The sequence below is a fragment of the Camelus bactrianus genome, chromosome 10, assembly GCF_048773025.1.
Source record: "Camelus bactrianus isolate YW-2024 breed Bactrian camel chromosome 10, ASM4877302v1, whole genome shotgun sequence".
Classification (NCBI taxonomy): Eukaryota; Metazoa; Chordata; class Mammalia; order Artiodactyla; family Camelidae; genus Camelus; species Camelus bactrianus.
Window position 1 is genome coordinate 10845160 of NC_133548.1, and position 22423 is coordinate 10867582.

At 39.2% G+C, this 22423-nt stretch overlaps 2 protein-coding genes across 2 annotated transcripts; one reads left to right on the forward strand and one right to left on the reverse strand.

The window, feature by feature from the left end:
- Nucleotides 1-4703: 4703 nt before the first annotated feature.
- OR5A1 (olfactory receptor family 5 subfamily A member 1) lies at nt 4704-5651 on the reverse strand. Its single transcript, XM_010956347.2, has one exon. It carries the CDS (start codon nt 5649-5651, stop codon nt 4704-4706), a length of 948 nt encoding a protein of 315 aa, XP_010954649.1.
- A 2982-nt stretch (nt 5652-8633) lies between these two features.
- On the forward strand, nt 8634-21029 carry OR5A2 (olfactory receptor family 5 subfamily A member 2). Its single transcript, XM_010956346.3, is given in 5 exon segments — nt 8634-8678; nt 9576-9617; nt 17313-17376; nt 20061-20463; nt 20465-21029. Coding segments are annotated over 5 exon segments (1119 nt in total).
- Nucleotides 21030-22423: the final 1394 nt, after the last annotated feature.

Below are 22423 nucleotides of genomic sequence, written 5' to 3' on the forward strand. Positions count from 1 at the left end.
TTGAACCCAGGACCTCCTACATGCTGAGCTATACCCTCCCCCTAGAGAAGGCTGATTCTTGATTCATGTTATGACCAATGAAGGGAAAGAAAGGAATTTAGGTTAGAAAACAAGGTATGAATGTCAAAGGCTACAAGGATGTTTCCATTTTTAGTATCATGTATAGCACTGAGATGAACATACTTGGACACATATGCATATGCTACATTCTTAGCAGGACAAGAGCTAAGGCTTAAGCATGTACATTTAATGATTTTTGATGCATGTTGCCAAACTGACCTTCAGAAAGATGGTACAATTTATATTTTCAACAATTGTACATGAAGCAGCCTATTTTCCTGTATCTGAGCATTCAGTAGCATTCAATATTATTGCTACTTTGAACATTTGCCTTTTTAATAGAAAAAATTTCTCACTGTTCCATTTTCATTTCTTTGACTCTTAGTACAGTTGAGTATTTTCTCATCAGATTATTAGCTGTTATTATCTTTTTGTGTGTGTGAATTGCTTGATTATAACTGTGCCCATTTTTTTCTATTGGTTTATCTTTTCCAAATTTTGTTGGTAAGATGTGTGTGTGTGTGTATATGTATGTATATGTATACTATTGTCTACCATATGAGGTGTGCATATTTCCCTTGGTTAAACTTCTGTCCTTTAATTTTCCTTATGTTTTGTTTTCCAGGCAGATTTTTAACACTATTGCAGTTAAACTTGTCCTTTTTTTTCTTTGTGGTTTTGCTTTCCGCATTAAGTTTAGAAAAATCTTTTCTATTCCAAGGCTACACATATATTTGTCTATATTTTCTAATTGCCATGAAGCATTTTAACTTTTTAAAAAGCATATAACTGTTCACTTACTTGCAACTTGCTTTATTTTGTGCAGTGCATGTGTATTTGAAGTCACTTTGAAATATTTTGAAACAAGGAAGGGTAAAAGGAAAAAACCTTTTAAACTTTGCTTAAGAAGTTTATTTAAATGTGTTCTAGAAAGTGTTTCTGGCAAAACTGAGTTTGTGTATATTTTATAAAATCACTTTATTAACCAAGTTGCCAGCCTCTAATTTCTGAGGAGAAAGAGCTAAATTTTAGAGACAGAAGACTTCTTAGAGAGAGAAAGCTGATCTTTGCAGAGAATTTTGTTCTGGAAACAGTGGATTCATGTGATGCAATGGTCTCTTTTTCCTTGCTCAATCATTAGAGGGAAAGGAGGCAGAAGAAACCTCAGGGTGGGCTCACACATGTCTTCAGGCACAAACTGGGTTAGATCTCTCAGGTTAGGGAAATGGGTGCTTTGATGTCAGATGAAGCAAGACCATTAAAGCCAGAAATATGGTAATCTGCTTTTCACTGCAATTAACAATTCTGCGTGGGTTTTAAATAAATTATGCCTAGAGCTAGGAAAGATGGAAAGCCATTGAGGTTTGATGTATAGGGTGTTTTGTTTGTATGAATTCTCTGGTATTTGCTTTCTTTTTATCTATCTCTAACTGTCTATTATATCTGCAATGGAAAGTACTTATGCATTTTTGAATGTTATGATTAGCCATTTAATTAAAAGCTCCCTTACATTTATTTTTAGAGTATAGCAGATGGGAAAAGAGGTCTAACATTTTTCAGTCTCTCTTTTATTGAAACAAATCTATAAAAAGCCTTGTTAGCCATACCCCAAAGCGATATATAAACACTGTGCTCAACAAAAGCCAGAATTACTACGAACAGTGAACAGTTCATTTGTTAAACATATTTATTATGTGTCTACTACGTGCCAGACACTGTCTTAGGTTCTGGAAGAACAGCAGTGAACAAGAGTCACTCTGAGTCCTTAAGGAAGTGATAGTCGAGTGTAAGGTACAAGCTACATAATGAGAAGTCACAAACAGTAATGTTAGTGCATCAGCTGGGTAGATCATGATGGTTTGGGCTTGGGGAAGGGGTGGGCAGATCTTTATGGAGGAAGTGCTGTCTGAGCAGAGACCTGAAGTATGAGAAGCCATCAGGTAAGAGTATGGATGGAGGGAAGAGGATACTTCTTGTGCAAAGAGCTTGAGGGAAAAAAGTCAAGGGACAGCATGCTGCCCAGATCCCATAGTCCTGGGGCAGACGTAGTGAGGAGTGGGGGGGTTGGAGAGATACAGCAAAAAAAGCAAAAGGGACTTTGAAGTGCCTGTTAAAAAGTTTAACTTGGAGGCAATGGGAAACTCATGAATGTTCTTGAGAGCTGGCCTCACAAACTCAAATCAATAAAGTGACAACTAGTGTGAAAAGAGCTAAGTAGGCTGAATAGTTACTCCCCCCACCCCCCAAATGCCTATGTCCTAATTTCATGAACCTGCAAATAGATTACCTCTCAGGCAAGAGGGACTTTTCAGATGTGAGTCATGAGCCTTGAAATGAAGAGATGACCCTGGATTTTCAGGGTGGGTCCAATCCAGTCACAAGAGTCTTTTAAAAGTAGAGAACGTTTCTCAGCTGAGGGTAGATGTGACATCGCTGGCTTTGAAGATGGAGAGAGGGGGCTGTGAACCCAGGAATGTGGGTGGTTTCTAGAAGCTGGAAAAGACAAGGAAATGGATTCTATCCTAGAGCCTCCAGAAAGCAACACAGCCCGGCTGATAACTTGGTTTCAGCCCAGTGAGACCCCTACTAAACTTCTAATCTGCAGAACTGTGAGACTGTGAGATATTAAATTTATATGGTTTTAAGCCACTTACTTTGTGGTAATTGGTTGCCGCAGTGATAGTGAACTCATAAGCTCAGAGTCTTTAGATGGAACTGTGCAGAGGCCACTGTATTTTGTTTCTATGCGAAGCTCTCTTACGAGGTGAGGTGGAGGATCTTTGGTATATAAGCTGAGATGGGTTGGCAAATAAGGCAGATGAGGAAGAGCAAAGAGGTGTGTGTGTGTGTGTGTGTGTGTGTGTGTGTGTGTGTTTTAACTTAAAGAAGGAGAAGAAAGTAAAATGTGTTGATATCAAATAATTCATAGATTTCTTTTATGGTAAACTCATTCCATAATTTTTATAAACTGAATCACTTTCTTTAGGAGAAAAAATAATTTTACCTCATCAAACTTATTTATTTGGATGGGAATATGCCAGACTTCAAGCAGGTCAATTCAAAACTTCAAAGGAATAATCTAGCCTTCTGTCTCCTGCTGTGCTTGGTCAGTCTGTCCCCCCCATTAGATCTCACATCTGCAATAATCCCAAAGGCTTCCTCATATTATAGTCGTACAGCTGAGGAAACATAAAAATAGAAGTGTCCTGAACATAGCATCCATCATCCATTCTGATTATCAGAACTTCCAATACAGTGCCAGGTAGGTCCTAATATTCATAAAGGTAATCAGCAAAGGAATTTCAGAAAAAGTTACCCATTGGGTAATCCCATTGGGTATTATTTGTATGGGTCATTTTAAGTTTGCTTGACTTGAATGGGAATAAATTTAGGAGACTGAAGAACCCAAGAGACCTGAGACAGAGATCTTTTCTCCACTGTGCATCGTTTATGCTCTTCCAGATATGAAAGAAATAGTTAATTCATTTATATGAACAATGAAGTAAAGTCAAGTCCATATCCGATGTCTAACAGAAGGAAGAGAACATAGCTACAAAGGAATGAGAGAGGGCTTTATCAGCAGAAATGGTTGTCCTGGACAACTCCACTATAAGTGCCCTCCATGAAGGAGTAATGGCAGCCTGGGATATTCCTCCCTGAGATAAGGACAAATAATATTTAATGTGGGGCGGCAAGGGATAATCCATTCAGGTAAAGAAACAAGGAGCAATAGGTTCAAATAGAAGAGAGCAAGAGGAACTCAGAGTGTGATGATCAAAAGGCACTCAGAGATGTGAACTGGAGTAAAGGAATGGCATGGTTGAAATCAGGGAGGTAAAAAAAAGTAGGCAGTTCAGGTGACAGAGACTGGGAAGAGAACAGTATTGCTGTGATACCGTTGGACTCAAGTTTTCCAGGTCCCTCCAGGGGTGAGGTAGACATGGAGGCAAAGGGTAATGTCCTTCAGTATTTGTTTAACACATTATCCAGTAGCCATCATGGGAGGCCAACAGGGACAGCTCGGACGCTTAACGGAGTAGGCATCTGGGTTTGCAATTTACCTCAGCTGCACACAGTGCATCTTTTTGAATTCTTCCATATGCTAGTAATAAGCTCTTTGCACCTGGACAACTTCAGGCCTGTTTATTGTTGAGTATGGAAAGCAGCATTTGGGCAGAGCATGGGCTCTGGAGTCAGGAAGACCTGGGTCTGAATGGGAGCTCTGCCCCTTGCTTCCTGCATGACCCCAGGCAAGTCAGTTTTCCTTGCTGGGACCTTGTTTCCTCATCTGGAACATAGGGATAGTGCTACGTGCATCATAGCACTGCAGTCAGTATTTACTTAAATAACTTTTGTGCCTGGTACATATTAAGCACCCAATAAAAGGTGGTGGTTGTAATGCCAGTTGTGAGAATGTTATCCTGCGAAGTTTTTTTCTGAAGTAATCTCTCCCTGCTTTCGACTATCCATGGTGGGATCAGTAGACAGATGACCGTGAGGAATGGTGAGAGAATCCGGCAGGAGGAGCCTCCATTTTCAAAATGCACGCAGAACGTATCACTTACCTAAGCCAGAGGTGGAGGTAAATGCCTTGGTTCATTGAAGCCTCCAGGAGTTTGGAGAAATATGTTTTCAATCACGAGCTAGGAAAACACTTTCTTTTTCTCCAACACCTTCCACAGGGCATCTTTGATCTCTTTGTTCCTCAAACTGTAAATGAGCGGGTTCAGCATGGGGATCACCAGTGAATAGAACACAGAGACCACCTTGTCTCTGCCAAGCGAGTAGCTGGAGCTGGGTCTTAGGTACATGAAAAGGGCCGTCCCAAACAAGAGAGTCACCACCATCAGGTGTGAGGCACACGTGTTGAAGGCTTTCCTTCGGCCTTCCACTGAGCGGATCTTCAAGACGGCAGCCACTATGTAACTGTAGGAGATGAGGAGGATGAGGAAAGACGTGCCCCCAACGGAGACCACCACGAGGAAACTCACCACCTGACTGAGGAAAGTGTCAGAGCAAGAAAGTGCCAGGACTGGTGGGAGGTCACAGAAGAAATGGTTGATGACATTGGGTCCACAGAAGTGGAGCTGAAATATGGAGCTGGCCTGGACCAGGGAGCTCAGGAAGCCACCAACATAGGCCCCAACCACCATGCGTGTACAGAGGCCCTGGGACATGACCGCAGTGTAGAGCAGGGGGCTGGAGATGGCTGCGTATCGGTCGTATGCCATAGCAGTCAGGAGGAAGCATTCAGTTAGACCCATGCCGACAAAGAAAAAAAACTGAGCAGCACAGCCGAAGAATGATATGGTCTTCTGTTCCCGGAAGAAGTCGGTGAACATCTTGGGAGCCACGGCGGAAGAGTAGCAAATGTCGATGAAGGACAGGTTGCTGAGGAAGAAGTACATTGGTGTGTGTAGACGGATGTCACCTCTGATCAGAAAGATGAGGGCCAGGTTCCAGGTCAAGGTCACGAGATAGACACCCAGGAAGAGCACAAAGAGAGGGGCCTGGAGTTCCGGGTGGTCTGCAAATCCCAGGAGGATGAACATGGTCACTGACGAGCTGTTCCAGGCTTTAGTGGTGGGCATGTTTCCCGTGGACCACAAGGACAAGATGCAGACCTGGCATAATAATGATAACCCACAGTACAGGTGATGTCAAGAAATAATTACTAAATGCGTGGGAGGGAGGGCAGTGTGTTATGGAGGGTTACACCTTTATGCAAAGATTCTCTCTTCCTCTCAGAAGGTAAATGTCTTAAATATTTGCTTTCTAAACGCAGGATGGTGTGGTTGATCTGAGCTTAAACTTTGGATTCAGACTCCCTGTGGTCAACTCCTGTCTCCACCCTTTAGTAGCTGTGTCACTTTGGATGAGATATCTAACATCTCTAGGGTTCAATCTCCTTATCTTTAAAAAGGGTGACAACACCTATTCACTTTTTAAGTTTTAAGAATTAAATAAGGCAAAGTGTATAAGGTGACTGGCACATAGTAAGTCTGCAGTGAAAGTTATTATTCAGACAGTTTTGTGTGTCCCAGGTGAGTCACATTATGCCCTGAAATAATTATGTGTCTAATTTTATTTCAAGTTTCCGTATTGGAATGGAGAAACCAGCAGAGACCGGGTTCAGTCAGGTAGCTGTGAAATAATCAGTCAGGCATTTCGAATATTCTTAATCTATAGGATTAGGCCCGATCTGCATAGAAATGCCTTCATTGTCGAATATTAGACCTGAGTATACCAATGTGGTTGCGGTTTCAAATTTGTCTTCAGTCTGAGCTGTCAAAGCTTATTTATTAAGAATGTGGAGTCTGGATTTGGGCTGCCTGGATTCAATTCCCAGCTTTGTCACTTAATAGATGTGTGATCTTTGGAAGGTCACTTGAACTCTCTATGACTCCCTGTGAAATTAGAGATAATAATAGCACTTTGTTCTTAGGATCTAGCTATCATATCTATCACCTCTATCAATTAGCTATCTGTCTGTCTGTCTGTCTGTCTATATCTATCTATCTATCTACCTACCTACCTACCTAATTATCTACCATCTTCCCAACCTCCTTTAGGACATTCCTGGCCCACAGTAAGCACTCTACAAGTGTTTGTTGTTGCTATTGTTTAAAACCTAAATTACAAACTATCCTAAATCAAATTCTTAGAATTTTTGGTATATGAAGCATCTTTGACGATCAGGGACTGGATTCCACTCAATCTGCATCTGTAAGGATTCCCATCATCACCTCTCACGTCCACACTGTTTCAGTGCACGTAGCTCAGAGGAGAACTCTGCCGTCAGTAGCTCTCTGAAGCTGAGGTCCTGTCCCTGCAGGAGGCACTAGGAAGAGTGTGGTCAGAGGGCTTGGTGGCTCATGGTGAATGACTCGTAAACATTTGGAATATATCTTGATCCTTCTTCAGTTCTTGACCCCCAAATTGGGAAGTCAACAAAATTAAGTGTCTTTTAAGCTATGTTTTCAGCCTATTCTATCTACTTCTTAAAATATAGTAAATCCAACAAATTTTACTTTATTTTTCAGAAAGAAAATGTTATTTTATGAATTTAAAGCAATATGTGAGAACTGTAAAATGATTTGATCAGCAGACAACTGTGAAATATTAAGCCTAAAAATCACATGCAGTTCCTGCTTGATGTACAAAAAAACCCTGAAACTGGAAATTATGATGTTCCACCTCCTGAAATGAAGACTTAACATTTTGGTGTACCCCTTTCATGTGCAGGTATATGTGTATACGTGTGGGTGTTTGCATCATGGTACACATACTCTCTATAACTTACATATATGATAGAAACCATCCCAAGTTAGTAACTTGACGATTTGCAAAGTAACACTTTCTGTGTTTGTTTTGAATTTTTCTTGCTCAATTTAGGTGTGCTATCTCAATTTAATATCCCCAGTTTTTCATAAATCAATCCATATTTACTCACTGCTAGTCAAGTTCTCTTTGACTTTCTTAACTTTCTTCTCCGAACTTGCACAGAGAGAGGCCCTTGGAATTGGGGCTCATCCCTTCCCTCTTAATAGCGCCTGCTACAGATTTTTCAGCATTAAAACCCTCAAATTTGGATAGTGAGACAACATGAACCTTGTTTTAGCTGTAACCATGCCATCATTTGTGCAGGGTTTAGGAGGTCTCTTACAATCCCAATCTTACGAATATGGCTTTAAGTTTTATCCTATGTTCAGAGGTTATGTACCTGTTTGTGAAAGGTGTGTAGACTTCCTAGAATCAGGAGAAGATTCTTTCCCCTGGAAGAAAAGAAAAGGACCTGTAGCAAAATTTGGAGTAATCTGCTGCGGGCGTAGAGCCATGAGAAAGTGGATCTAAGCAAAAACAGCTCTGCTGGAGCCTTCGTCCCACTCTGTGCTGGTCAGCTATTTAATAAGGTAGGAACCCGAGGTCCGCGGCGTGGTTCAGGTTATTTGGAGCACCTATTCAGGCAAGCAGAAAGGGGAGTGGGATCAGGTAGTGGTTATGGTTCTGGACAGGTTTTAGGACAAGACTGGTTTTAATCTTGACTCTGCCACTTGCCAGTGGTGGGATGTTGGGCAACTCATTTAGCTGCTCTGAGTCTCAATTTCTCCATTTTCAAAATGCGGATAACAGTGACTACTTAACAGAGTTGTTTGAGGATCTCTTAAGGTAATGTGTGAAATGTTCATGGGTTTGAGATGCGGTATTTGCTTAATACATTGGGACTGTGATTGCTATCAGCAGTGAATATTCCTTAAAGAATTATTTATGGAACTCAGCTTTTTTTTTGGGAAACACTTCCTCATCATGTGATAGGTTAAATGTGCTTATCTTATGGAAATAAAGAGTTCACTGATGGACCACATAGGTTTATAAAAAGTATCCAGGGGTAAAGTTGAAAAATTTAATAATCTGGGGGTTTGATGTGCCAGCTGGAAGTCTGTTCTGAATGTTGCCACTAGAAGGGAAAATTTTCATATCTAAGAATGAAACGTCCCATCCCCAGGAGCAGACAGTGAAGCTGGGCAAGTTGAAACAAGAAGAAATGCTTCTCCAGGGTTTTATTCTCACATATGGATGCCCTGAATGTAATTCCAGAACGTTACCTGGAAGGTATCGTAAGGGTTGTGTGAAGCAGTTTACATGGCTGAACTCTGCTCACAAAGAGGTGCTTCTTCCCTTAAGAGAGGAAGGGAATCTCCATCATTCTTGCAGAAAACTCCAGGAGGCTCAGTTTGGTCTGAATCTGGAATCCCTATGATCCCATGGTATATGTGTAATCAACACCAGCCCTGTTTTACAGAGCTGAAGAAAGAGTTTGGGGGGACTGGATTCATAGATACTGGAGCTGCGTCTTTGTGAATAACACTAGCCTTCAAGGCTGTGGTGAAGATACAATGACACAGTAAAATTAAACACCTGGCACCTGGAAGACACTCAGAATTGATGGGACCTGGTAGAGTTGATTTATCAACCAAGTCATCTTTTATGACACAGCTTCAAGAAAGTGTTAAAATTTATAACCAAATATGCCTCATCTGAGCTTAACAGTTGCTGTTGGGGATGCAAGAAAAATGGAATAGTAACAAGGAAAGCCTCAGCCAAACTGTGGTTTTCTGTGATTTTCCTGATTTCACAGTACCTCGTGCTTTCACTGGGCAAGAGCCCAGTGCCTTTAAGGTCTTGCTCTTTTACGTCTATCAGCAGAATGTGCAAATGATTTCAAGTGAAAGTCACAAATGAATTAAAATGAAATGTACAAATGAAGTCAAAAGGTGCCAAGACTTAAATCCAAGAATTAAGATTCAGATGGAAAAATTCAAGCCATCAGTCAGAAAAAAGAAGGATTTCAGACATTAGAGGTCTCTGCAGTATTTGGAAAATCTGCTATGTACAGTCTGCCTCAATTACAGCCCTTCCAAATTGCTTTCATATCACTTACTTGTAATTGGGGCCATGTTCAAGGACACAGCAATTCCTTCAGAAATTTGACATCTTCTTGATTCTTTTCCTAGTTGCAAGATCTCACCATGGTTCAAGAGTCCATCAAAGGAGCAGTAAGGTAGAACCAAGATTGGGGCTGAATTTGGTGAAGGACAGGTAGAACTGAGAGGCATATGGGTAAAAACTGAAAGCCAGGGAACTTTTTCGTCATCTACACAGGTTTCTAGATCTAGGGTGCTCTATAAAATAATATTAATAGGGATGTGGAACAAAAAGTAAAAGACGAGTGACTGCACTCAGCCTTCCCTCTTGTTCTGCCTGTCATCTTGCTAGTGCATGTGTGGGGTTCTGCTTTTTAAGGCGTATAATCATGCTTCAGTACCTGCCTCCAGTCCCCAAGGCACTAACAAGTTTCAAGAGCAAGCTTGAGGCTGGTTTGTTCACCAAAGATAAAAATATCCACTTGTCACATAGGATGTGTGTTTGTGGGCAGAAAAGTAGAGGGAAAAGATATCCAGGGAGAGGAGGAAGAAGATATAATCTTTACGAAGCTCTTCCGGTATCAACTAATATCTGCATTTGGGGTGATTTTGGAAATATTTAAAAGCTGGGGTTGGGGCTGAATTTGAGAGTTTTCTTCTTTCTCCTTGGAGATGTTTTATTACACTTCCCCTTGAGGGTCTTTTTTTTCTTTTTTTCAAAGGGAATGGAATGTATCACCTAAACTTCACAGATTTGTAGTTAATTGATCTCTGGGGTAGTATGGAGAACACATATTCATATAAATGCTCTGAAGACCATGCTTATTAAGCTCTATCCCAATGGCCAGCTCCTCTGATCCCACAAGGCTAATCAAGATCTCTTCTGATTGTGCATGGTGAGCAAACTCAGGACAGCAGTGGAACACGTAGGCTGAGATACACACTCAGTAGGAGAAAACAAGGTTGCATACATATTTGTACATGTGATGGGTACACACAGTGTTTACACTTACTCTTTCCAGTCCTTCATAGAACTTCTTTGGCTTGAAGTACGTTAAAGAGTTGGAAACTCAATCTTATTATGCTCCTACTATGTGCTAAGCTATGTGCAAACTGTACTGGGCGGTTCATGTGTGTTAACTCACTAGATCCTCCAAACTTCCCCTTGAAGAGGAGGAAACTGAAATTTGGAGAAGTTAGATAAATTGCTAAAAATTTTATAGCTTGTAAAGGATTGGTTCCATATTTGAACCCATCAGAACGTGACATAAAACCCTGCATATGAATATATGATATATGCATATATTTTGGAACTCAGTTGCACATATATGTGTTGTTATGGTCAATCATACCCCTCAATTCATAAATCCATTCTCTTTCCACAGAAACCTACTATCTTCCTCCAAGAGAGAAACATTAGACACAGGGCTTTTCCCCCTAAAATTTTTCTTAACTTATTCTGATCAGAATGATGATGTAATATAAAGATGTAGGACTTTTATTTCACAGAATGCCATATCCAAATAAAAATTAATTTGAGACCAGACACCCAACCAAAGGGAAGCCATTAATTCACGTGTTTGTGGATGGTGGGAGAAAATAAAAAGTTTGATTCACCGTATTTCTGAAACTGAGAATTTTGAACTTTGATCTTTTAAAAAATAGCTACAGTAAAGAGTGGAAGATTGCTCCTAGACCCATGGCCAATTAAGGGAAGAAAGTTACCTAACCAGGCAGGGAAGGAATAGCTAGTCACAGGATGCCCAATTCACTTGGACCCTGCTTCTTTTAGCCTACAACTGATAAAAGGAGAGATACTCCACTATAGCAAAGGCCTAATTGCTTGTGTTAATAATAACCATGTTTTGGTGGAGCCATCTGTGACTGTCTCAAAGGGTGAGAGTCTATGAGTTCTAAAAAGGGTGGATCTGAGGTTTAGAAGGACCAAGAGAAATGCCTTTTTAACATAAGAGCACCAGTGAGCCGCTAGGAGTCAGCAGTACCCAGAGGAGCTTGTAGAGCATCACAAGGAGTCAAGAGGCAATCTGTCAGTGTCAAGCAGTTGTAAGGGAATCTCATGGTGATTTTCTCAGCGGCGTTAACCAAGAGGGCAGTGGCCACAATGGCACTAAGGCAATGGTCATATCCCTGTGCACAGGGTCCAGGTGCTGGCTATGACACCCTGTGGGTCAATGGTGGTTCCTGTGTGTTTAAGTGAGTACCCCAAGGTTCATTCCCTTCCTTTCTGTATTCAAAATAGGAAAAAAGGAATTTGATAATTGGGGGGCCCAAGGGCAGTTGGGTTCATCAAACTTTCCTTTAAGGTCTTGAAAATCACGTTGTCCTGTTCTTCCCATAAAACTGGCTTGAGGTTGTCACTGTTTACTAAAATGTACAGAAAGTTTTGCCTATGTTTGTTTAAACTTAGGTTTGGCCACGAGACAGAAGCTTGGCATCCAATTTCAGCAATAACCAAATAGCCCTGGCTATTATCACTTAGTCTTTGCTTCTGGGAAACTTAGGACACCATGAAGTCTATCTGGATCTAAGAGTAGCCCTTCTTCTGAGATAGCAGATGACCTAAATTTTGGGCAAATTGCAACTTTGGTGATCTTACGTCCCTTTGTGGCTGAAAGCGTTAGCAAGTGGATGCTGTCTTCCTGCAAGGAGGCTTGAGAAGGAGAGCACAGAAACAAATCATCCACACACTGTAACAAAGTAGAACCTCCAGGGAACTTCGTGGCGTCTAGATCAGCCTTCAGGATACGGGAGAGAGAAGGACTCTCAGTAAAACCCTGAGAACGTTGCTGAACGGGTGAATTGTTTTTCTTCCCAAGTGAGGGCAAAAAGCTATTGGCTAGCTTCATCAATCGAGACACTAAAGGATGCTCAGAATACATTAATTAGAGAAAACAATTTGCTTCTGGTGGGAATGGATGTTAGTAACGTATGAGTAGAGAATAGGGAAAGCAGGGTGTTGAGCGATAGCAATGTTGTTTATTGCCCAGAGATCCTGGACAAACCTCCACTCTTGACTGTTAAATTTTTTCACTGGTAAAATGAGTGTTACAGGGGCTGGTGCAAGGGATAATGAGGCCTTGAACCTTGTAATCTTCTAGTATGGGCTTCATGCCTTGAAGGACGTTTTTGCTTATAGGGTATTGATTAATTCTGAGAAAAGGCTTTGAAGAATCTATTTGAATCTTGATGGGAGGTGCACTGTGAATTTTGCCAACATCCATTGGAGATGTGCCCATAAGGAAGATGACAGTTGATTCAAAAGAGACAAATGATTAGTGTTTCCAGAATCAGTGCTACTATCCCAGATGGAAACAAATAAAAGATGTCAAAGGGTCATTTAACTTGTCTGATTGGTTACTTTGATCACTGTCATTAAATTCTACAGTTATTTCCTCCTTTTGGGAGAAAGAATTTCGAGCATCATCCTTCTTTAGGGAGTCTCAGCCTAATAAATGGTGGGGTGGATAAACTAAGGAGAAGAAGGTATGTGTCTCTCAAAGGGCATAAAGGAAAGGAAATAGGTTCAGAGACAGGAATCTCTTGAGGTTCATTAGAGATCCTCATGGTTTTACTACCCCAAGGCAGTGGCTGCTTTATTTTTTTAATTTTTAAATTTTTATATTGAAGTATAGTCAAGTTAGACTGTTGTGTTTGTTTCTGTTGTACAGCATAGTGATTCAGATGTCTGTATCTATCTATATCTACATATATTCCTTTTTGTATTCTTTTCCATTATAAGCTATAACAAGATGTTGAATGTTGTTCCCCGTGCTATGCCATAAGACCTTGTTGTTTATCTATTTTATATATAGTAGTTTGTATATGTTAATCCTAAACTGCCAATGTATCCCTCTCTCCATCTCCTCTCCTCACTTTGGTAACCATGTTTGTTTTCTATATCTGTGAGTCTGTTTCTGTTTTGTAAATAAGTTCATTTGTGTCATTTTTTTAAAGATTCCACACACAAGTGATATCATGTGCTGTTTTCTTTCTCTTTCTGGCTTATTTCGTTTAGTATGACAATCTCCAGGTCCATCCATGTTGCTGCAAATGGTGTTATTTTATTCTTTTTCATGCCAGAGTAGTATTCCATTCTATCTATCTATCTATCTATCTATCTATCTATCTATCTATCTATCTTCTTTATCCAGTCAGAACTTCTTTATCCAGTCATCTGTTGATGGACATTTAGGTTGTTTCCATGTTTTGGCTATTGTAAATAGTGCCACTATGAACATTGGGGTGAATGTATCTTTTTGAATTAGAGTTTCCTCGGGGTTGCTTTATAGTAGTGAGGTTGAGCACCAAGAATGTGGCTCTGGTGTCAGTTAGAACTTGAAAAGATACATCCCCAATCTGGAGACAAGTTTTTCCAAGCTGATTAAGAGGGAGGATTGGGAAGAAGCATGGCAATTCCTTGGAGCTTCAGCATTGAGAATTGGAAGGATGTTAGAAAGATTGGTTAAAGGACTGGATATACCTACAGAGATTAAATTTATAACAACATTTGCTCCCAATGTCCTAGAAGGGTTTTGGTTTCATTTAGGAGCCTTCATCTGCTGGAGTTGAAGACTAAGAATTTTGGCAGTCTTCCTTCGAGATGACTCATCTAGAGGATGAGAAAGCTGGTTTGCCAGATTAACTAAATCTGGAGTGGATGTATTTTCCCATTCCATCCATTTACTAGAAGGGAAAGGTTCTGGTTCAGCTCATTAGTAACCACAGATTTAAAAGCTACCTGGGTGGAATTGATACCTGAAGGAAGACCAGAGTTTTCTTTAAAAATAATCTGACGTTGATTGTAATAGTCATGCACAGGTTCATATTTTTATGTGCAAGCTGGATTTCATTCCAATCAACAGGTTGTTAATTAAAATTTTTGCTTCAACTTTCATTGTATCAATGGTTAAGGACATTTAAACTTTATTTTCAAGTCAACACATAATTTCCCAATGATTCCTTTTGAGTTTGTCTTCAAAGAGTGTCTAATTATTTTTTAATTCAAGTGTTTTCCAGAAGTATAATGTTCACATGGTTCATAAATAGTGTCCACAATAATATTAAGCTCAGAACAATAAAAAAAGACATAGGTGATTGTTTACAAAAAAATCACTATGCCAAGATTTTCTAAAAATGAGTCTTAAAAACTATATCCAACATTGTAAGTTTGAAATAAAACTTTAATTCAATATACTTACCCTAGTTAACAAGAATAAATCATATGGAAACTAACAAAAAAACTATGTCCAAATTAGTTGGCATTTTAAATAAAACATATAATTAGCTGATATTTAATGAAAACATATATAGTTAACTGGGAACAATAATAATATAGATTACTATGCATTTCTAATAAATCGGTACAAGAATATTATAGCTGAAAGTGTTTCTTCTGAGAATAATGGGAATTTAAAAATCAAAATTTTAACCTGTCCCATGTAACTAGTTCTTATATAATGGTTTTCATAGATGTTGTATATCATCTGATCCTCACATAACCTGACGATACTGATATAGTTTTGGAGCATCTCACAGATGAAGGAAGACCTTATATGAGATCAGCTGAAGTTCACAAAGCCACACAGATGAAAATAGACAGGATTCAAACCTATGACGTGAGTTAACATTACCAATTTTTTTAAACCTATGATGCCCGTTCTTCTAGACTCTCCTTCCTTATGTCATGATGCTTCTTTTTGAGAAGTAAAAAAAATCTGATTTGTTTAAAATGGTACTATGAATGTGAACTTGCAGCTTACCTGTTCTCAATTGCATCATCCTTATCAAAATATGTTTATTAGCATTATTCACTATTTACAATATGGTTGGTAAGTTGCCCATCGCCCCGGTTTCTGTTCTCTCCTCTGCTTTCTTTCCCAGAATTGAACTGCATAATAGTATTGAGTTCAGGTTCTTGAGGAGCTCTTGTTACAGTGCTAAGAGTGTGATGGGCATGTAATGTGTTTGAGGAAGATCAAAAGCTGAGTTCTCATGTGGATTTTAGTCCTCAGTCATCTTTTAAAACTGACCCTACAATTTAGGCATACTTCCACCAGGTGGCAGCAACATTCCATAGGGGGTCTAACCTAGTAGGCGTCTGTGAAAATAATGTTTTTTTAAAAATACAGTTATCTGAGTTGTAACCATGTTATTTGGGTGATTAAGGTCTTCTACTTTAGCTTTTTTTGTTTCAGAATGAAAAACTGAGGTCCAGAGAGGTCAAGAGCCTAATCTACCACTGTAGGTTGGGAATTGGAACTTAGTTTCTACAACTTCTATCTTAGGACTTCTCTCTTGCAAATACGTATATTTAAAGGATCTCTAAAACCTCTAAATGTACTTTAATCTTATACCTTATTTTGGAATGTTTGGTGAAAAGACTTTGAATCTGTGTAAGGTTAATGTTTTTACTCATCGCCCTTGGAAGGAATACAAACTGAGATAATTTTCAAACTCTAATTTGAGAATCAAGATTGTGTTTTAATTCCAAATACCTCTGGGTTTTTCTCTAGGCTTTGCCTTGAAGCAATTAAAGTAACCTTAATAAAACAGGTATGCTAAAATGTTAAACAAACATGAAAGCAAATCATATTTTAGGAGAAGTTGTCAGCAAACAAACTCTAAGATGCATAGAATCGTAGTGAGATAAATTTTGGGTGGAAGTTCAGAGAAATGTCTCTTAAATATTTGTAATTTTATATGGAGTTTATTTGCTTTTGTACTTTTTGATGTTCACTTGAATGGCGTTAAATTCTTAAACTTAATCATATTTGAAATTTGATATTTTAAAGTAAGGCTATGAAACATTTATGGTTATATCCAGGAGAGTTAAAAATAAGGTAACTATTTTTATAGAATAAGTTGACAGATGCATTGAGTGTCCTCACTCTACATTTTCCTGTCCAATGCAGACATTGCTAATTTATAATTTGCTTTTTATTCTTGAGCTTCTCAGTATGACTTTGTAGATAATCGTTATCACTATAATCAGAGTTGGCACGACAGATGACATCTATTACCATTCTATCAGCCTTCTCTAATCCCCTCAAAATGTATAGAGCATAATGAAGGGGTTATTTTCTAAGTTATCCCAGATCTTAACTCAGTATCAAAACTCGTTCAAAGTTAGTTGGGCTTGACTCTCCCAGCCTCAGGATCTCCTGGACCAGTTTATCCCCAAGCCTGGGGAAGAATGCTTCTCTTGGTAAGAACTTCTTGCCTTCTCTCCTTTGCAGTCTATTTTGGGAGTCATTTACTTTCTTCTTTCAGCCATCTCCATTGCTAAATTTCTTCCTCCGAATTCACCTATTACCATGTGTGTCAAGAATCTCAGTAATTATGTTCCTTCATATAGAAGATATTTCTGTCAGTTAATTTTTATTTTCAGACTGAAGATTGCTAACTTGATCGCCATGAAACAGATTAACTCCTTCTGTGTAAACTTTATTTCCATAGAAAAAGTTTCAAAAACCAGGAAATCATGGTCTCAAAATTTCAGACTTTCAGAGTTGAGGGGGGTCTTTAGAGAGTGAAGCCCAGCAGGGGTGGGGAGATGCTACTGACTCATCTGTAGAGACACATCCAGGTCTTGGCAATGCTGGGCACAGCACCCACCACATTAAAGAGTCAAGGAAGGAACTGTTTTCATTACAATGAAAATGAGTCACAGTAAAAAGTCAGATAGAAAGGAAAGAGCTCTTGTTCATGACCCTAGAGACAGTGAATGATGTTGTTAGTTAACGTTCATTGAGTGGTTTTTTTCACTAGGCTCTATGCTAAGGCTTTCTTATTTATGTCTCATTTCAGGATCACGACAACCTGTTTGAGATAAGTATTATTACACCGGCTTCACAAGTGAGGAAATCGATAGGTAAGAGATTTAAAAACTCGGTACATGTTTATATGAACAAAATGACAGAGCTAGAATTCAAACCCAACTCTCTCAGTTGGAAATTCATGTTTTTAAACACCATATTTTAGTATAAACTTAGGCCTGTTTGTGTGTGGTTTACTGCCAGCGAAGGGTCTCTTACAGTGGAAGGCTGCCCATCCACACAAAAGGAAGTCTTCCTGGACCTAGATCTGGGAAGGCTCACGGAGAATAAGGCAGAGGGCTGTAAATAAGACTCTGGCGTGGGTGGCTGGCCCTGTTCCCCATCACCCCAGAGAACAATCAGCGCTCAGAAAAATGTTTGTCTGTAATGACTGCTGGGCTTTTCCTTTGGACCCAGGAGTGCGCGACAAGGCAGCCACATGGAGGGAGAGCATGGCTACCCCTCCCCATTACAATAATGAACTCTCAAAGGCCATTTGAGACTTGGTAATAAAGGGGGTCTAGAAGCAGACATTACTATTTGTGTGAGGCCAAAGTATACAAAAAAATTTGATGGAACCAGAAACCAGACATAGAGCAGCGGGAAACACAGATGAATTAAAATTTCCAAAGATGTTGTTGGAGCAAAGCAACCAATAATTCTTCTTTAGCATCAGAACTCAGGACACTTCTGCATGAAATAATTCAGTAAATTTGCCTTCTTTCCTTCCACATCATTCATCCAACAAATGACAATTATAAATGTACAGCCTTTCCCATATTTTATCTGTGAAAGGGGCAGAGTACCTCTACCCACCTCCAGAGAGGATTAAATGAGTTAATATTAATCAAGTCCTTAGAACAGTGCCTGGTACTCAATAAACCCTAATAAGTGCTTGTGATTATATTACATATTACATAGTATATAATTAGCATTGAGCACTCACTATAAGCCAAACACTCTGCTAAGTTCTGTGGATAAGCAGTGAAGAAAATTCATTCATTAAACAAATATTTACTGTGCCAACATCACAGACACTCTTCTAGGGACTCAGGATAGATAAATAAACAGGACAGATAAAACACCCCGCCTGCCTTTGAGTAGCTTACATTCTGGTAGGGAAGATTTCGTTAAGATGAGAAACACCAAACTCATCCAATTTCCTCTTTGGTGGGATTAATAGATTGATGTCATAGTGGAGAGTTGTCTTGGCTCTTCTTGGTTTTGGCTGATCCATCAGTGACTGATTGTGGGGAGATTTAAAATGTTTAGAAAACACAAAGCTAGGAGCACTATTTATTTGAACAACTTTATAGACAGATCTTTAACATATAGAAATGGCATATGTTTAAGATGTACAATTTGTTGTTTTTTATATATATGCATATGTTGTGAAAAATCACAATCGAGGTAAATAACTTATCTATCACCTCTACATAGTTACGTGTGTGTGTGTGTGTGTGTGTGTGTGTGTGTGTGTGTGTGTGTGTGTATTGAGAAGATTTAAGATCTATCTTCTTAGAAAACTTTCAAGTATACAGTAATGTTAACTATTGTCACCATGATGTTCAGTAGATCTCCAGAACTTATTTATCCTGAATAACTGGAACTTTGCACCCTTTAACCAGCATCTCCCTTCCTCTTCCCCACCTCATCCGAGCTCCTGGCAACCACCATTCTACTCTCGGCTTTTGTAAGTTTGACTTCTTAAGATTCCACGTATAAGTGAGATCATGTGGAATTTGTTCTTCTGTGTCTGGCTTATTTCACTTTGCATAGTGTCTTTTGTGTTCATCCATATTGTTGCAAAAGACAAGGTTTTCTTCTTTATCACGGTGAATAATATTCCACTATTTATCTATCTATCCATCTACCATCTATCTATTTCAAATTTTCTTTATCCATTCATCCATCAATGGACATTAAGTTGTTTCCATATCTTGACTATAGTGAATTATAATGAACATGGTTAGTCCAAATTTTAATCTTTTAATGCATTTTATGCAGTGACTTATATAAAAACTTACTATATAATTAGAAAAATTCTAAGCATGTATGTATATGTGTATTATACGTATATATATATATATATATATATATATATATATAAAAATATAAATAAAAACATATATTTTCCCTCTTTAGTTTTACTACCTAAAAGAATAGGCTGTTTTTATTATGGGTTGAATTTTCTCCCTCAAAATGGAATATGTAAAATATTATACCCCGTTGTATTTAGCTCCTTAAAAAAAACTAGCCCCTTTTTTGTATTCTTATACCAAAGATATATAAAAGATAAGACATTCCTAACTTTATTGTTAACTTGAGCTTACATTTTCAAGCCTGGATGTCTAAAAAGCCATAAGAGACCCAAGTCCAAGGAGCCTTGAGACTCATCTGATTCAACCCTCCTATTTTTCAGTTGGGGAAATGAGAATCCCACGAAGTGAAATGACTTCTCCACAGCTCCCAGGGAGTTAGGAGTGGAGCTGTGGGCAAAATTCGGATTACTGGCTTCTAGTCATTCTCTGTTCTATCAGACTAATTCTCTTCTAGTCAACAAGTTATATAGCATACGGTTTTATAGTGCCAAGAGATTATCGCAGGTTGTCTTCCTCCAAGAAGACCTTGCCTAGCAGGTGGCTAAATTTGGTGTTAACTGTATGATCTTCTAGGAAATACCCACTCATTTAATAACAAAGTCTAACTGATCACAGGATTGCTTCTTCCCCTTATGCAGGAAGCAAGTCTACGGCTGAAGGCAGGAACAATACAATTGTGACAAAATTCATCCTCCTGGGATTTTCAGATCATTCTCAAATGAAGATGTTCCTTTTTGTTTTACTTCTGGGGATTTACCTCCTGACACTAGCCTGGAACCTGAGCCTCATCGCCCTCATCAGGATGGACTCCCACCTGCACACGCCCATGTACTTCTTCCTCAGTAACCTGTCCTTCCTGGATATCTGCTATGTGTCCTCCACAACACCCAAGATGCTCTCTGACATCATCACAGCGCAGAAAACCATTTCCTTTGTTGGCTGTGCCACACAGTACTTTGTCTTCTGTGCAATGGGGTTGACAGAATGCTTTCTTTTGGCAGCCATGGCATACGACCGGTATGCTGCAATCTGCAACCCAGTTCTACGCAGCCCTCATATCCCATTCACTTTGTTTGAAGATGGTGGCTGGGGCCTATGCAGGTGGATTCCTCAGTGCTTTGGTAGAAACCTACTCCGTCTATCAGCATGATTTCTGTGGGCCCAACACGATCAACCACTTCTTCTGTGACCTTCCTCCGGTCCTGGTTCTGTCATGCTCTGATACCTTCACCAGCCAGGTGGTGAACTTCCTCGTGGGTGTTGCTGTTGGGGTGGCGTCTGTCCTTGTGATCCTCATCTCCTATGGTTACATTGTTGCTGCTGTGCTGAGTATCAGCTCAGCTAAAGGTAGGACCAAGGCCTTCAGTACCTGTGCCTCTCACCTGACTGCTGTGACCCTCTTCTACGGTTCGGGTCTCTTTGTGTACATGCGACCTAGTTCCAGCTACTCCCTGGACCAGGACAAGGTGGTGTCCATATTCTATGCTCTGGTGATCCCGATGGTGAATCCCATCATCTACAGTCTGAGGAATACGGAGATTAAAGATGCCATGAGGAAAGCTGTGGAAAGGGATTGTTTGCTTTCTCATGCGCATTGATTTTTCTGACCCTGGTATAATGGTTACGGTGAAGCTGTGAGCTGGGTCACCTGTTCAGACTTTCATGTCATGCACAACAATTTGTGCTGACCAGGCTTTTTTTTTTTTTTTTTTTTTCCTTTTCAAATATTCCTTTAACCAGTTTCCAATTGGTTGTGGGAAAACAGTTTGGCCATTATTAGTTTCTAGAATGAATAGTATTGCATAGCTTGAGATTATAAATGCTCCTTTTAGTAGAAACTTCACCATGACAAAGACTGATTAACCTGGAGCATGGCAGTAAGAGTTTGTGTCTGTAGGAGGAAAATATTGAAAAAAATGTTAGTCCAGCATTCAGGGTGGAGATTCTTAAGGTAGGTCAGGAATATACAGCATTATAATCTAAAAAGGGGCATACTTCTTCTAAAACAGTTGCCTTTCCTTCTAATGAGGTTATATTATGATAATTTATCACCATCTGAGCCAAAGAAATAGAAGACATTTTCTTACTTTGGTAGAAAACTTGACCTCCGTAATAATAGCTTTGACACATTGGAAAGTGAGTTTGCAAAGACTGGTTAAGAGTATTTGTTAAGTATTCTTAAGTCATCAGACCCGTAATTATTAACCTCATCTCTGCCATTTTGCAAGTATGTGGCCTTAGGTAAGTTATTTACAAACTCCATTTTTCTCATGTGTAAAAATGAGAATAATACTTCTATCTACCTCAGAATTGATGCAACAATTAAGTGAGAGTATGCATGAAAAAGGGCTTAGCCTAGTGCTTGGTATATTGTAATATTTAATAAATACTAGCTCATATTATCAGTCAATTAGTCAATATCATTAGACAGTTTTATATAAATCAGGAGAAATCCAGGTTAACGTGCTAAAAAGAGACAGAGGAAATAACTTCATAGTGTCTACTCAAATTGGGATGTAATAGCATGCCTATAACAATGTCTCACCCCCGCTTTCTTTTGTGTACAGGAAGCAGTCCTTAGGGAAACAGAAATAACTCAAATTCATAGAAGTGGCCACGTGTAGAAATGCTACCATTGTCCTAAGTCTGTCAGCTACCTGGACACATTGCCTTTTCCTTATTGCCATTTTCCTTCCAACTTTCTTCACGTGTGCTCCAGTTCACTGAACTCCTATCCTTCAACTTACCTTTGGTAGCTAATCTTAAATTCCCCTAATGCCAGAAGTCGTTGGAAAATGAATGAATGAATGAATGAATGAATAAATAAGCCTCATGCTCTGGATTTATGTGGACTGTCACTGGTCTATTATTATATCTATTTTTTTTTTTTTTTGATGAGCAAAGACTCTGACTATAAGGTCTTTGTAAGAATCTCTTTTGTTCGGCCACATATAGGTTTGCTACTTATGGAAATTTTCTCTTTTCATTGAGAAGATATAAG